Genomic DNA, 16,030 nt, shown 5'->3' on the forward strand with positions numbered 1-16,030 from the left:
TGTCCTGTCTGCAAGAGTGATTTACAGACGTCTAACAGTGGGGATTAATGCAGGCCATGTTCCAGCTGTCACGCAACTTTTTGATTTGTATGTTGTATGAATGGGGGCTGTTGGTTCATACACTACCAGTCAAAACTGTAGAATAATGATGTTTTTTTTTTTACAGAACCCTCTTATGCTCACCAAGGCTGCATTTATTTTTATAAAAAAATACAGTAAAACAGTAATATTGTGAAATATTATTGCAATTTAAAATAACTGATTCTATTTTAATCTATTTTTAACTTCTTCCAGGATTGATAATAATAAGAACCATTATTAAAAATTGAGCATGAATAATAATTGATAACTGAATATTAGAATGATTTCCAAAGGACACTAATCATTGGCGTACTGGATGCTGAAAATTCACATTTGCCATCATAGGAATAAATTACATTTTAGAATATATTAAAATAGAAAAGTTGTTTAAATTGTAATATTTCACAATAGTGCTGTTCTTACTGTATTTTTGATCAAATAAATACATGTGAGAATAAGAGACTTAAAAAAAAACTCAATTATTCCAAACTTTTGACTGGTAGTCTATATGTAGTCCTTGTTTGAAAAGTATTTGTGAAACTGTGGAGGACAACACACATACATGTTTCCTTAAAATATTGGAAATGATCTTATGTCTCTCAGGAATCAATGAAGATTGCATTGCAGCATGGAGATCGGCCCCTTCAGGCATTGTGTCTGCTTAACTTTGCTGATATTCATCGCTGTCAGAAAGATGTTGATGTACGTTCTACTGCTTTTTTTCAGTATATTGCTATTACTAGAGCATTTAGCACATAACTGTTATACAAACAATTTTTGTCACTGTCCCACTTACACATCATTGCAGAATAGTGCTTCACAGTTATGACCAAAATCATAATTGTCAATTATTTCTTTTAGCATTGAATTGGGTTTAGTACATTTTTATTGATAACATTTACATTACTATACAACATTCTTGAAGGTTTCACATCCGAAACAAGTTGTTTATAATTAGCTATGTTCAATGATGCAAAAACTAAATATGCATTATATAACTGACACTATTCAGAATTAATTGCGGCAGCAATTTTTTCGATTAATCTTGGAGTTCTACTGCAAAATAGTCAACCAAGAGTGCCATAAGTGTTGCTTATAGCAATGATGCTTTTCTTTGTGTGCCCACCTTCAATACAGAAAGCATTCCCTCGCTATGAGTCCTCCATGTGCATAATATCAGAGATTGGCAACCGCCTTGGACAAGCATCCATCTACGTTGGTGTGGGGAAGTGCTGGATTCTGCAGAAAGAATACGATAAGGTCAGGAAACTGATTTGATTGTGTAGTTTCCCTAAAAATAAAGGTTCTATATTGGCAGTTATGGTTCCATGAAGAAGCTTTTAACACCCATGGAACATATCCATTAAACAAAAAGTTTCCTTAAAATGGAAAAGCTTCTTCAGATTATTAAAATATTCTTCACACTAAGCAAAAAAAAAAAAAAAGGCTCTTTTAAGAACTATTCACAGAAAGGTTCTTTGGGGAACCCACAATGGTTCTTCTATTGCATCACTATGAAAAGCCACTTTTGAAACCTTTATTTCCTCTATTGTATAGATGAACATTTGTGATCGATGTTTTATATATATTAAATGGCATCCGTTTATGATTATTTCTTTATAATTTGAATACTGTCACAGGCTTTGGACTCATTGCAAAGAGCACATGATCTGGCCGAGGCGATTGGAAACAAGGTGATGCATCTATTTTAGAATAAGAGACGAACATTTCATTTTCAACACTGCTTCTGAAGCAGTGGCGCTTTGATGACATAACATTAAACCAGGAAGATAAAGACACGTTCTCTAATAATATTAATATTAGCGTTGTATTTGACTATCTCTGTGCACTTCTCTTCCAGCTGTGTATCCTGAAGGTGCACAGTCTGTGTGAAGGTATCTACCGCTGTAAGGAGCAGCAGGATGAGTTGAGAGAGCAGGTGGTGAAGTTCCTGCAGTGTGTGGAAGAGCTAGAGCTCTACTGTGGCATGTGTGGGGAGTCTATCGGAGAGAGGAACCAGCAGCTGCAGGCCTTGCCCTGCTCTCACATTTTCCACCTCAAGTATGTATTTGTATGTTTATTACCCTCTGTGGCCATCAGCTATCATGTCGCTCACTTTTCTTTTCTCACATGCAGGTGTCTGCAGACAAACGGCACAAAGGGCTGTCCAAAATGTCATCGTTCCTCAGTTAAGCTGGGTTTTGTATGAGATTACACTCCCGCCTTGGACAAAATGGCAGAATCCCATCACAGTGACCCGTCTGGGAGCAAAAGTTCCTGGGCCTTCTTTCAGCAAGCTTTCTAACTGGACAAAATAAGAGTTTCCGGTATATTCCATCCTGTCTTTATGGTAACTGGGAATAATGTGGAAATGACAGGATATGGGAATAGTTCAACACAGAGACGTCATGAAAGACTACGGATATTTCTCTGAACTGACCTTATAATGCTGCATTGGTGTAAGACAGAAACATTAAAAACAGCCTTTTGGACCATGCAGCATTGCTGTCCTGTCAGTGAGGATATTCATCAAAGAGGTGAGAGCTTTACATATCACATGGTTTCCTAATGGACATTATTGCTCTATTATCACAGCTAAACAGAACAAAACATGTATATTTTAAACATTTATAGCTTTCTAAGTGATTTTCAAGCAAGTTTCAAGCTCTAATCAATTTCTTCAAGATTGTGTAAATAATTCATAAATGCTACAATCAATTAAATTTTAAAAAGGTAAAGGTGTTCTCTGTCAGCGCTATAAGATATGCTGAGAGATGCTGTTCTGTTTGAGTTTGTTTGAGGTTTGTTTTGAGATTGTAGTAAACTCAAATGTCTCTAACTGCCTCATGTTCGTGAATTGTAATATTCTGAAGTAACGGGCATGTGTTCAACTTATTAACTTGACCAATTATGAATTTTGTTAATTATTTATGACAATTATTTATGTATTTTAATAAGGACAGCATTACTATGTTTCTGATAACAGCTGAATTCATTTCTTTTACGTTGAATCAACAAAATGTGAAAAGTAGTTTCTTTATTCTGTACATTTATAGTATGTGCAGGTAGAAGTGTAGTTTGCTGATATCAGCTTTAAAACCTTATAATTAATCTCCTTTATTTTCTTAAAATCTTCAGAGATTCACAAACTGTTTATACCTTTTTTCTAACATGTATAGCACTAAATTATTTGAGTATGTTTAATCAGAATAGCCCAAAGTTGGTTTTTATCTTTATTTCTTTGTGGGCACTTTCATTTCATTTTTCAATCAAAAATAAATGTAAGCAAATTGCCATATGTATTATCAGTTTAACATATATCAACATATATGATGACAGATTCTTTTATCATCTGATGAATATTCATATTATTTTGTAAATGGCTAACTAACAATTCTCTAACCTTTCATAACGGCTACATTGATTTCTCATCATTTTACTTTGCAAGGACTTCAGATAGAATCTGAGGTCTTGTGCATGTTTCTTCTGACCTTCTTTTTTTTGCAACTTTAATTATTCCATAACTAAATAATAAAATACAAATAAAACACATCCAAAGACATACATTTATAAATTATAATACATTTTGCTATAACTCTCGTCCCAAGCATATAGGCATTTGCAATGGAACAGTTCGCAATGTTTAATGTGATCAGGCATATTCTTAGAAATAAATAATAAAAACAACATGACATGGAGATTTCTTGTTGAACTTATTAATATATGGGAGCAATATGTAAAAATGCTGCTTATTTATTTCTCTTTTACCTTACTTTCATTTTTATAGTAACTTTGTCCTATTCTAAGCTAATTTCCCTGTTTACTAACTGCATGCTGTGTAAAGTGGTTTCACATCCTGGTTGTCAACACTTCATAACTACCTCTCCACATTCGTCCTTCACAATACTTGCAGCATGTTTACGCGGTAGAATCTTCTGAAAATGAGACTGAACACATTGTTTAATTGAGAGAAGTCCTGTATATAAATATATATTCAATGGACTTTTTCTAGTAAATATTTAATAAAATAATTTTTTTGCAGCTTGTTTTCTGATGAAGTGTCTTTTTAATTAAAAACGGCATGCCTCATCATGAACAAAACACCCAAGCTATAATTAGCCATGAAAACACATGTCCTCGAGTAACACAGCACTTGTTTTAGAGAAGTCGCTATCTGAAAGTTTAAAAATCAGGTCAAACCGGTCTATCCCAGTCGCACTGCACTATACTTTCAGCTTGGAAGTTTTCTAAACACCTGAGAAAGACTTTTGGATTTGCAAATTCACCACCGATGGCTGAAGAATGTTCTTTCACTATGGAGGATCTACAGTGCCCTTTGTGCTGTGAGGTCTTCGATATCCCCGTCATGCTGAGTTGCAAACATAGCTTCTGCAAAACCTGCATTCAGACACACTGGGACCGTATGGGAACACGGCAATGTCCTCTGTGCCACTGTACAGAGCGCTCATCCAGGCCTCCAATCAATTTGGCTCTAAAGTTAGCCTCGGATGTCTTCAAAAAGAAGACATTCAAAAAGAGGAGGAGGCAGCTCGACTCATGGTACTTCAAAATGAAAGAAAGAGCAAGACTGCAATGGTCAGAGAGAAACTGGAGGAGGTCAATAAGAGCATTGAAGAGCTCTCTGGGATCATCAAAAACATAGAACCCATCATAATAGCAGATGATCTGACATTTTTAAAGGTCAATATGCTTTTAAACCCTTATTTGGTATCACTTTATAATAACTTTAATTTATAAGTCATTAACAAACATTATATAATGCTTAACAGATCAATAGTTAATATATATTCACATAGCTAGAAATATGAGATAATGTTCTTGTTAACTAATGAACTTACGAAACATTACCTAATGATTAACATATGATTATTTAATGTAAATTAAAATGCTTACAAATGTCAGTAAACTTTCAGTTCGTATGCTCTTCATTCGTTGGTCTTTGTTTGTTGTGTAGACCTCTATTTACACATCTTAACAAATAATCGATTAATTATTTGTTCATGTTTTTGCAGTGCCCAATCTAAAGTGGAAACTATTTGCAAATGTTTATACATGTTTACTAATCATTAATACCTTTATGAGCAGTCATCTCAATGGTAAAAAGTGTCCCAAAAGACCTGAATTTACCGTTCACACATCTTTACTAATCATTTCTTAATCATTTGTTCATGTTTTTGCAGTAGCCAATCTAAAACTATTGAAACTATTCATCATTTGTAAATGTTTATAAATGATTACTAATCATTTAGTATCTTTATGGTCATTGGACTTTTAGCTAATGTAACAAGGTTTGTGTAAAGGGTGGCTGGATAAGTTTAGCTAAATGCGTGCTAAAGACATAACAGATTGTAATCTTAGTGCAAAAAAGTTTTTATTGCCTCGACACTCACATTAGTATACTACTCTTTGTATATTCCTTGAATCATAAATAAACAGGGGAAAACAAATCATTTTTTAAAAAAGAAAATACTTGCTCATTTATCAAAACAATATAATATAAAACAAATTGGACCATGTTCCTTTATAGTAATCAAATTGACCCCTGCACACTGTTGACCCTTTAACCAACCCCTAAACCTACCCATACCACCAAACCTGTCCCTAACCTTACCCGGATCACACCTCGAGAGCAGCAAAAGTGTTGTGCATTAACAAAAGCTCATTTTATCAATAATCATTTTATAACATCTGTTAAAATCATTTGTCGATTTTTAATAAGTGCTTGATCATATGGAATTGAAAGTTTAATGACATTTGTAAGCATTTGAACTTACATGAAATAATGATTTGTTTGAACATCATCTAATATTTAATAAGTGTATTAGCAAACATTAACAAGAACATTATCTCACGTTTCTAACTCTTTTAACATATATTAACTAATGATCCATTAAGCATTATATTAAGTTTGTTAATGATTTATTAAAGTTATAAAGTGTTACCCATTATTTTTACGTAAAGGTACTGTGAGCCATGATACCCGTTGATAACTTTACCTCAGCTCACTGCAGCGGCGAAAAGCTCATTGGTCTTCTTATTTTCCTTTGTCTTCGTATTCCTTTATCATGTTTGACTGTTTTACATCTGGTTCACACAGAACGTGTTTTAATTGCCCTATTTTAAACACTTTTTCGATGTAAACATGCGCCTCTTTGCACCGCTTCTTCCTGTTTTTTGCGTCTCGCACATGAGCACCTTGTTTTACGCAGTGTCAAGTGGAGCTCAAGATGTTCTGTGTGAACAGCCCTAAGCCGTTGTTGATGTAAGAAATCGTGAATATTTTGCATTCTACGAAGTCATAAAATGGTTTGGTTCAAATGATTACAATAATGCCATTTTTACATTTTCTCTACCTACAGGAATGTAAGGAGGCAATAAAACGGTACTGTACACAATGGTTTTCAATTTAAGCAGTCTGTCAGTTTTCTCTTTTCACACTACAATAAACAAATAATGCATTTATTACAGGACTAGCTACACTGCTCCTGAAACAGAATATCCAAAAAAAAAAAGGCACTTATAGATGTCCTTCAGTAGCCTACCTTGGATCATTAAAGCATGTGGTCTGGAAAAGAATGGAAAGACACTACTGTATGTACACAATTGTACATCAAGTACTTTAAATCTGTCATTGTTTACTCACTTTTTGTTCTTACATGTAGCATAAAATGAGGTGTTTAGCATAATTGTCCCCAAAGTACCCCTTTCATTACAAAAGTACATCAGGGGCTAGTCCATATGACTTTTTCACTATATTTCAAGTATTTTGAAACTAATATCTTTGTGTCATAGATCTCAAATCTTATTTGCATTTTCGTGTATTCAAATTGGACATCTTAAGATGCGTTTCACATTGTTTGAATGTATAAATATCATAAATATCTACAACAGATTCTGTAAATATTTTGATATATGTAAAGAACCTGCTAAAATAATTAGTAATCACTACACTACACTGACTAGGCCTATGCAAAATCATGAGAGGAGGTTTGGCTTTTTCCAGGCTCTGTCAATTTTGATCCAAACACGGCACACCCTAACTTGATCATCAAAGATGAACTCACCACCATCAGCTATGGGAAAAAACAGCAGCTTCCTGATAACCCTGAACACTGCACGAGCCGCCTTGGCAGTACTCGCTGCTAACAGCTGCATTATTCTCCACATATAGCGCGATCTGAACCCTAAATATGTTTTGTCAAAAAAGCCGGTTTTGTCCAATTTCAAGGCATCGCGAGTTCACGTTTTACGGCAGAAGCTGACAAGCGCCCTTGTTGTTTTTGAACAGAAACCGATAAGTCCATTTTAGCGAATCAGCGCGCTGTATTCAGGTCAGGTGACAAGGCTACTTTCACTTTGAAAAGATGTGCTAGCTGAAAGGAGTCTCATCAAAGCTGACTAAAAGTGATCGAGGATGGATAATTTCGACGAACTTGATGAACCGGTGATATCTTCTTCAGGGCGACAAAGGAAAATAAAAGCTGAAACGTTTTCACGGAACCTTGCAAAAGCAGCGCGTTACAATGGCGAGGGAAAAGCTTCGTGTATTGCGTGTAATCACATCCATACAGTTTATGATCACAACAACAACAACGTTTGTCAGGCATCTACATTGTCATCTGAGGAGATTACAAAGATTAAACGAGTGGGTTTTTTTACTCTAAAACATGAAATGTGGAGTTATCTGCTTTTGCCAAAATAACGACTGTTGGGAGTTATCTGCTTTTGCTATAAAACAAACTTTAAATATGTTAAAAAAAACATACTTTCAATGAACTTTAATTTTGTAAATTACCTGTATTTGTTTAAGTTATTATTACTCAATCAAAACAACCCAACTGCAGTTTGATTTATATTACTTGTAATGCGCAATAAAAAAAACGTGATTTCTGAAAGGAAAAAAAAATTTGTTTTTTGTTCAAAAAGTTGTCAGTTTTTGCAAATGAACTCTTCACTTGTTTCAAAAGATAAAGCAAAATTTGGTTCTTCATGATATGACCCCTTTAAAATAAAATAAAAAGCAAGTTACCTCAGGTATATGGTGACTCAGACAGTATTGTCTGTTACAGTAGAGGCAGAGCTGCCCAAGTGTCAGGACACTGGCTTTGCACTTCACGAAACCACAAACGCTGTCGGCTTTAACCACAGCATTGATGAGACCGTCAAAATCGTCATCTGGCATGGCAGCTGCAGCTATATCTGTGGCTCCTGCTTTTATCTTAGTGTTTCCTATGAAAGAAACACATATTGACTATGATGTGTAACAGAGAATGAAAGTATTGAAACAATTCAGAAATTGGGATATAGATCACAAACCTTTGGAAGTTCCTTTGGGTTTCTTAACAGATTGGCTTTTACTAGCATTAGAATCTGGTTCCCATCTCACACTCTGTTGTTTTTGCTGCTTTTTCTCCTCTCGTTTCTCCTGCTCCCGGCGCATTCGCTCCAAATGTAGGCTCTTCAGATCAACAGCTGGCTGTGAGGGTCCTTTTTGCAACTCTTCTTGTAGCTTCGCTGCTGTACATGCAATCACGTCTGGTTGTTCGGGCTCCACTGACTTTTCTAGTCCTGATGGAGGTCGGGACACAGTGATGCAACGGTTTTTCCCTTCTCCCTGGCTTTCATGCCTCAGTCCCATTTCTTCAGAGAGCTCGTGGACTAGCAGACGCTCGTGAGAATTTAGCGTGGAAGGAAACTGTAGCTCTGTCTTGCTTGAGTCTTTCAGAAAGTTCAGAAGTTGCTCCTTTATCTCTTTTCTCTGATCAGCATCTTTGGGTTTAGGATGGTGTGAATTGGTATTTTTATGTTGCTCAGGCTGAACATTGGACTGATTCACTCCTCCACTTTTGTTGTCTGCACTTTTCTTCTGTTCTTGTTCTGTTTTCTTGCCTTGGTTCTTGGGCTTCTGTTTTGCAGACGCAGCATCTTTGCTGTTGGTTTGTTTGTCCTTTTCATCACGGATGTAATTCTGTGCCACACAGTCTTCCAGGTACTCAAAGGCAGTACGAACCTCTCCATGTTCAGACATATAGTCCACTAGGGATTTGAGAAAGTCATGTTTTCGAACAGTCTGAGAATCACACACTACCACAAGCTGGCGTCTGGCACGAGTCACAGCCACATTGATCCTTCTGTCTTCAGCGAGAAATCCAACCTCACCTTTGGAGTATATGTTCACATATAGGTTTGGAATAACATGAGGATGAATAAATGATGACAACAATTTATATTTAAAGGAACACTCCACTATTTTTGAAAATAGGCTCATTTTCCAACTCCCCTAGAGTGTAATATCACTGTTTAACTCTAGGGGAGTTAAAATGAGCCTATTTTCAAAAATAGAGGAGTGTTCCTTTAAATCAGCCAAATTGAATCTACTAAAAGCACAATCTCTGGCGTACCCTTCCTGTTGGATCTGACCAATGACAACACCACTGCCTCCTTTTCTCTGCCCTGGAAGCCATCAACAGACTTGATCTCCAGCTCTGCATATTTATGGGACAGTTTCTGTCTCAAAAGATCCACCTTAAACAGACAAAATCACTTTTTTTTTTTTAAATGCACGACTGCTATTCATACTGAAACAGCAGCGAAGGCATTGCTTTACAGCAGTGGTCACCAACCTTTTTAGGCCCAAGATCCCTGACCTCGGCCTTTATGAAAGACAAGATCTACCTATTGAAGAATTGATAGAAAAAGACATCCCAGATTGTACTTCAAATTTGAGGCCTTTTACTTAGTATTTTAATTAATTAGTGATGAGCCGATCATAGCTGATTCAGAATTCAGATTTTCTTTTCATTCTTTCTTTTTTTTAAACTAGCAAATTGGCTGATTCTGATACTGATATTTAAGCAAATTTATTTATTGGCTATTTGCTTTATAACAAACAAACTGGCTTCAAACAAAAATATCTAGCCATTTGAAATTAGAGGCAACCACTGCATTTTAATCACGATCTGCACGGGCAGTTGTTTTTGATTTGATTTTAGATTAATTTCAGGATTTAAAACAAAAAGAATGGTCTGACTTTAGGTGTTATTTATTTATTTGCTACATAAAACATCTGCACGAAACAAAAACAGCAGGTCTGAATGAGACGCACTCTCTGACAGCAGGTGGCGCTTATGAACAGGGTTGCCAGGTTTTCGCAATAAAACTAGTCCAATCGCGTTTCGAGGGAGTTACCCTCTAAAAATCCATTCTGGGGATAAAATCATGCGTAAAATACACGTTTTTCGGCGGGGATCTTCCAGTAAAATTCGCATTCCAGGGGATAAATATCACGTTATTGGGGTCGCTTCAACCCGCGGACATGAACAACAACCCGCGGCAACAGTGTTAAAGTAACGTTAGCCCAATTCCGCGGGAAAACCCCGGACTTGGCAACACTGCTTATGAAACGACCGCAAGCGTTTCCTTGGTTACCGCTGTAAACAAAGCAGAGCCGCGCTTTATACGGAGGAGAAGAAAATGCCATTGCCATCGAAACTTTTCTCAAGACCGTTCCCTTCAGTGATACATTAATATAACCCCAGAAATGTAATGCATTTTTGTACTTATTTTACTGTTATTTTCGGGATCTACTGGGACAGTGATAAAGATCTACCAGTCGATCGCGATCGACGGGTTGGCGACCACTGCTTTACAGGCATACATTATATAAAGCATGTGCTCTTTTACACATCAGTTCTTTGAAAAGTACCTCACCTGGAGATTATAGGGTGCAATAATCGCAATGTCTTTGACTTGAACGCCAGCCTCGGTAAGTGCCTTTATATGAAGAGCCACAATGTCTACCTCTCCTGTGGAGTATTAGAGAATAAAAACAACATTCAGAAGGCATTTCATGGCTTAATTAAGAACTAAAATTGTGTTTGGAGCTGACATCAACCTTGATTTCCTTTGGACTGCTCGTCTGTATCCTCCATCTCATTCAGGCCACAGCCTGCAGTGTCAATGAGCAGAAGGGGAATTCTGGTTTCCTCAACATCAGCAACACCAGCCAGGTCTCTGTTTAAGATGCAATCAGTTATCTTCATATTTATATTCCTCTATATATAGAAGTTTGCTAGCAAACTTAAAATATACACTACCATTCAAAAGGTTGGGAAAGATAAGATTTTGAAAGAAGTCTCTTATGCTGACCATGGATGCATCTATTTGATAAAAAATATAGTAAATACTGTGAAATATTTCTATTTTAATATATTTTAAAATGTAATTTATTCCTGTGATGGCAAAGCTGAATTTTCATTACTCCAATCTTCAGTGTCACATGATCCTTCAGAAATCATTCTAATATGCTGATTTGCTGCTCAAGAAACATTTCTTATTATTATCAATGCTGAATATTTTTGTGGAAACTGTGATACATTTTTTCAGGTCTCTTTGATGAATGGAAAGTAAAAAAATACTATAAAAATGTAAATCTTTTGTAACATTATAAATTTTGCTACTGTTACTTTTGATCCATTTTAATCAATTCTTGCTGAATAACTTGCAACTCATCCCAAACTGTGGACTGGTACTGTACATGGCCAACATTGCAAATTAAAACGTTTAACATATTTTATATTACACACCTAAGCAAGTGTTTCTCCACTGAAGGGTGTGCAATCAGTTTGCCCTCATACATCTGCTCTGAAGCCCACTGCATGATGGCACCGTTCATACGGTACTGAGTGGTCAACATTCGAACCACTGGGTCTCCATATTTCTTTATCAGCCTCTCCATTAAGCTGACAGACAGGCCTTTAGATGCAGCACTGTGAAAGATATAAATAACATTTATTACATGGATAACATTTTATCATTATGCGAGTACATTTCAACAAAACATTCATGTAATTCATGTAATAAAAAACATTAATAATCTGAAATATTGACCGGATATATTGATTAAGTATATAATAGTAATAAAAAATTTTAAGAGCTCATCAAGAATAGATACCATAAACCAAATAATTCACAACCGTAAAATACATTCCCCTTTCCTTCATACCTCTGTGATTTGATCGTGGGTGGCAGCTGTTTGTAATCCCCAGCCAGTATGCACTTGCGTGCTTTGAGCAGAGCGATCCAACAGCTGCTCTCTAGAGCCTGAGCACACTCATCAATCACCACCAGGTCAAAATGATCATTAGGAAGATGTTTGAGAGGACCATCATCAGAGGCTCCTATATTACACAAATCAATCATATCTGAGTTTAAATCAGGCATAAACAAACAAACAAACATATCCGTAATAAAAATCGATGACTGCTAAGAAAGGTTTACTTACCAGTGTTAGTTGCTAGAATAACATCGGCCCTTTTCAGGATCTGAGTGATAGCTATTTCCTCCCTGGTCCTCAGCTCTCGCCGCAGTTCCCTGATTTCCAGTCTCAGATTGCTCCGTTGGCCTTTGTCTCGAGCCTTCTTCATTTCATTCTGTCAATGCATTTTATTTATTCATTTATTTTTTACTCATATGATATGCAAATTTATAAGGTCTCTAAATTATCAGCATGTTAAAAATGTTCCTCATAAACCTGTTGCACACAGTCGTCTACATGACAGACCTTTTAGTATAATTGTAAAATGGTCCACTTCAGGTCATGGAACACATGTATTTTTGCTGTAAAATTTCTGATTTTTACATTTATTTTATATTGTTGGTAATATTTTAAGATGAAAACTTACTGAACTGAAGCAACTGTGCTTTACTTGATTATCCATATATCACTTTTAGAAAAATCATGTTAAATGTGAGTATCAAATCACATCTCTCAATCATCATTGTATTGCATGTTTTGCTTCCTACAATTAAAACTACAGAGCTTTGATCATATAACTAAGCATTTAAATGTCATCTTACTAAGACATACTAAGACACAAGCAGTTATAGAGTCACAACTGATATTTATATGCATTTTATGTATGTAGTCAGTTTTATTTTCACAAAGATTTGCATTACAACCTAGTAATATTTTATCTTACTTTTTGGCCATATAAATGTCAGCAACTGCACCAAATTGCATATTTTTGTCCAGTTTGGGCCTCTGAATAAAATATGAACTCCATATTCTCCTATATCATGCTATTTGAATCATAAAATCTGATGCATCAAATATGAAACTCAACAAAACACATAAAAAAACTTTTTTAGATTTTGTCTGAAGGTTCGATAAACTGTTCCATTAAAAAAAAACGTATATTTTTAGACTATTATTACATAAGTCCATTTTTATAGGGCCACATTTTAAAACGTGTGAACTTCACAGCACAAAACCAAGCAGCATCTGTAAAAAATGATGCTAGCCATAATTTTGAACAGTATATTTATTATTATTAATTTCAATAAACATTTTTGTGAAATGTTTCACCTAAAAAAATTGCTTGTGGTATTGTTCTTTGAAATAAATTGTATCTAAAGCAATGCCATTCAAATGTGGCTGAAACACGTTTTGTACCACTTGAACAGGCAGCTCAAAACATTTATGATAAAAGAAAATCTTACAAAAGCTTTGTCCATGTCCTTGCGAATATCAGAAATTATGTTGGTGTTGTCACTGTGTGCAAGGACCGCATCCAGTGAGTGCTTCTGAATCGACTCAAGCAGGCGGGCTGGGTGACCCAGTCTTAAAACCTTGACCTTGCTCTTTGCCAGGCGCTCCACCAAGTTATCAACAGCCACATTGGAAGGAGCACAGCAAAGGACCTGTTAACATTTACTTAGATGTTCACCACAATACTGCATCTATACCACATCAAATAATTTATACCTTAATTAACCAGATTAAGAGTTTATCTTGCTCACCTTTTGTTCCTGTTTTACTGCCTGCAGGATTACTTCAACCACTGTAGTGGTTTTGCCAGTTCCTGGTGGTCCATGTATGATTGCAACATCTTTCTGAGATATTGCAAAGGACACAGCCTCTTTCTGAGAATTATCTAACCCAGTGTTGCTAAATTCCAGTGTGTCTGCGATAAAAGAAATACAAACAGGCTAAGACCCCATTGTACTAGGTAAGGTGTTCTTCCTGGCTGTATTTTAGATCCCTTTCACATGTCACTCCATGTATGTGCTTACGCTGATGTGATAATATCCCTGGTTCTGAGTAACCAAAGAGGACACTGATCAGGTGAGACGCAGGACCACTGCTGTATCCATTTAAAGACTTTAAGGCACTGCAAGTATGAAATACATCACAAATACATCAACAGTTTCATTCACACAATTACATGTGCAAAAACATAATGCAAATGCAAAATGAATACACCTGTGCATATAGAGCATATTTCATCAAACTAATTTTAACTACTGTAGCAGCTTTAAACATCCTAAAAATGAGAGATTTAAGTTTGTCTAGAAAAAAACTAATATTTAATGATACTAGCTGTATGAACTGATAAACGTAAATACCTTGACAGTCTTCTGTAGGTCACATCATTTGCCAGCTTCATTAGATTGTAAAGTCCATCTCTGTCCAAGTTCATACCGTCTTGCGTGTCATCAAAAGCCACCGTCAGTGATGCTTGAGTAACACGTGTCGCCACACCTGAACCCAGCTGAGATGGCTGATCCTGACCCTCTGCCTGATACAAACCTATAATATCACCTGTACGCAGAGTACAAAAGATAGTAAATAATAGTAAATAATATTGGAGTTAAAAAGTGCAGTGGCTCATTGGTCAGAGGCTTCGTTAAGAGTATTGTATGAAATTAAGTACTTCAAGATTCAAGATTTTGTATTTGTCACATACATGGTTATATAGAGAATATATGACCAGCAGTGAAATGTAAGTCAGGTCCGCTCCATGGACAGTGCAATTATTAAAGAATACAAACACAAGAAAATTATATATAAATATAGGTATGGAAAAAGTAGTAAACTTCAATAGATAAGAACGTCTCACCAGGTCCGAAGGTGTTGCTGGGCAGAATTGAGGGTCCTATACTTTTCCTGGGTTCAAAAACTACCAGAAGTCTGCCATACATGCCAGTATGCTGGCTTGTGATCTGAAGTTTCAGCAGGTACACTCCTTTGTGCTGTAAATTCTTGGGAGATAAATTCTCCTGCCATGCTCTGACGATACAATAAATATTTAATCAAGAAGTTCTTCATAATTGAACAGATTTGAGCTTTGGAAATTAATAGCTATCTAAATACAAACGTAGAACAAGTGTCATATATATATATATATATATATATATATATATATATGTGTGTGTGTCGAACTCATGGGGACTTGTGTCATGGGTACAAAAGCTTATAAATCATACAGAATTAGTTTTTTTTTTTTATTATTATTGTAAAAATTCTGTGAGGGGTAGGTTTAGGTGTAGGGCGATAGAAAATACAAAAACCATTACGTAACCAGAAAGTATAAAAACCATTACGCCTATTGCGAGACCCCACAAGGAACCAGACGTGTGTGTGTGCGCCATTTACCGTGTTTCTTCCAATTCAGCTTTTCTCTCTTCTTGTAGGAGCTCAAGAGTCTTGGAAACGAAGTTTTCAACCTCCATAGCTGTCAAATCAACTCGATGAATAACTAAAAGCGAGTATAATGTAGAAAATAATAACTGTGCTTAATGACAAACGTGTGTACATCAGGCTGTCATGTCTATTTATATATTACAGCGCATGCACTGGAATCGGTCCGTCTCTAAATTCAATCCCACTCTGTACAGAAGATCCAGGCACTATAATTTCGTCACGAACAGAAATAGTGTTAAGCTATTAAAACATAGAACGACTACAAAATGATTTAAGTTATATAAAATTACTTTTATTCCAATTGTAAAGTATAAAACATTCACATTTTACGACAAAATTGATGCGGAACGTATATTCCTCTTGAGGAGGAATATTGTTGTTGCACCGGTGTCATGCTTTAGAGAACGATGGACTGTCAACGGTGAAGATCTACACTCATTGATT

The 16,030-nt window shown here is 35.9% G+C and overlaps 1 protein-coding gene across 1 annotated transcript; it reads right to left on the bottom strand.

Annotated features, from left to right (window-relative positions):
• Positions 1–1,066: 1,066 nt before the first annotated feature.
• LOC107672301 (DNA-binding protein SMUBP-2-like) lies at positions 1,067–15,741 on the bottom strand. Its single transcript, XM_016465441.1, has 15 exons — positions 15,539–15,741; positions 15,003–15,172; positions 14,509–14,704; positions 14,176–14,273; positions 13,903–14,066; positions 13,603–13,803; positions 12,386–12,533; positions 12,107–12,281; positions 11,688–11,870; positions 10,997–11,115; positions 10,813–10,907; positions 9,504–9,627; positions 8,419–9,261; positions 8,132–8,331; positions 1,067–1,320 (listed from the first exon to the last, which is right to left on the bottom strand). The coding sequence occupies exons 1-15, from the start codon at positions 15,613–15,615 to the stop codon at positions 1,258–1,260; spliced, it is 2,856 nt and encodes a 951-aa protein (XP_016320927.1). The 5' UTR covers positions 15,616–15,741; the 3' UTR covers positions 1,067–1,257.
• Between the last annotated feature and the right edge of the window lie 289 nt (positions 15,742–16,030).

The sequence above is a fragment of the Sinocyclocheilus anshuiensis genome, unplaced genomic scaffold, assembly GCF_001515605.1.
Source record: "Sinocyclocheilus anshuiensis isolate Anshui unplaced genomic scaffold, SAMN03320099.WGS_v1.1 scaffold997, whole genome shotgun sequence".
Classification (NCBI taxonomy): Eukaryota; Metazoa; Chordata; class Actinopteri; order Cypriniformes; family Cyprinidae; genus Sinocyclocheilus; species Sinocyclocheilus anshuiensis.

Bases quoted from the DNA above. Each gene is read 5' to 3' on its own strand.
- LOC107672301 (XM_016465441.1), bottom strand. From the start codon at position 15,615: ATGGAGGTTGAAAACTTCGTTTCCAAGACTCTTGAGCTCCTACAAGAA. The intron at 14,274-14,508 runs GTATTTACGTTT...TCATACTTGCAG, and splicing joins ACCTACAGAAGACTGTCAAG to TGCCTTAAAGTCTTTAAATG. The intron at 12,282-12,385 runs GTAAGTAAACCT...TGTGTAATATAG, and splicing joins TATTCTAGCAACTAACACTG to GAGCCTCTGATGATGGTCCT.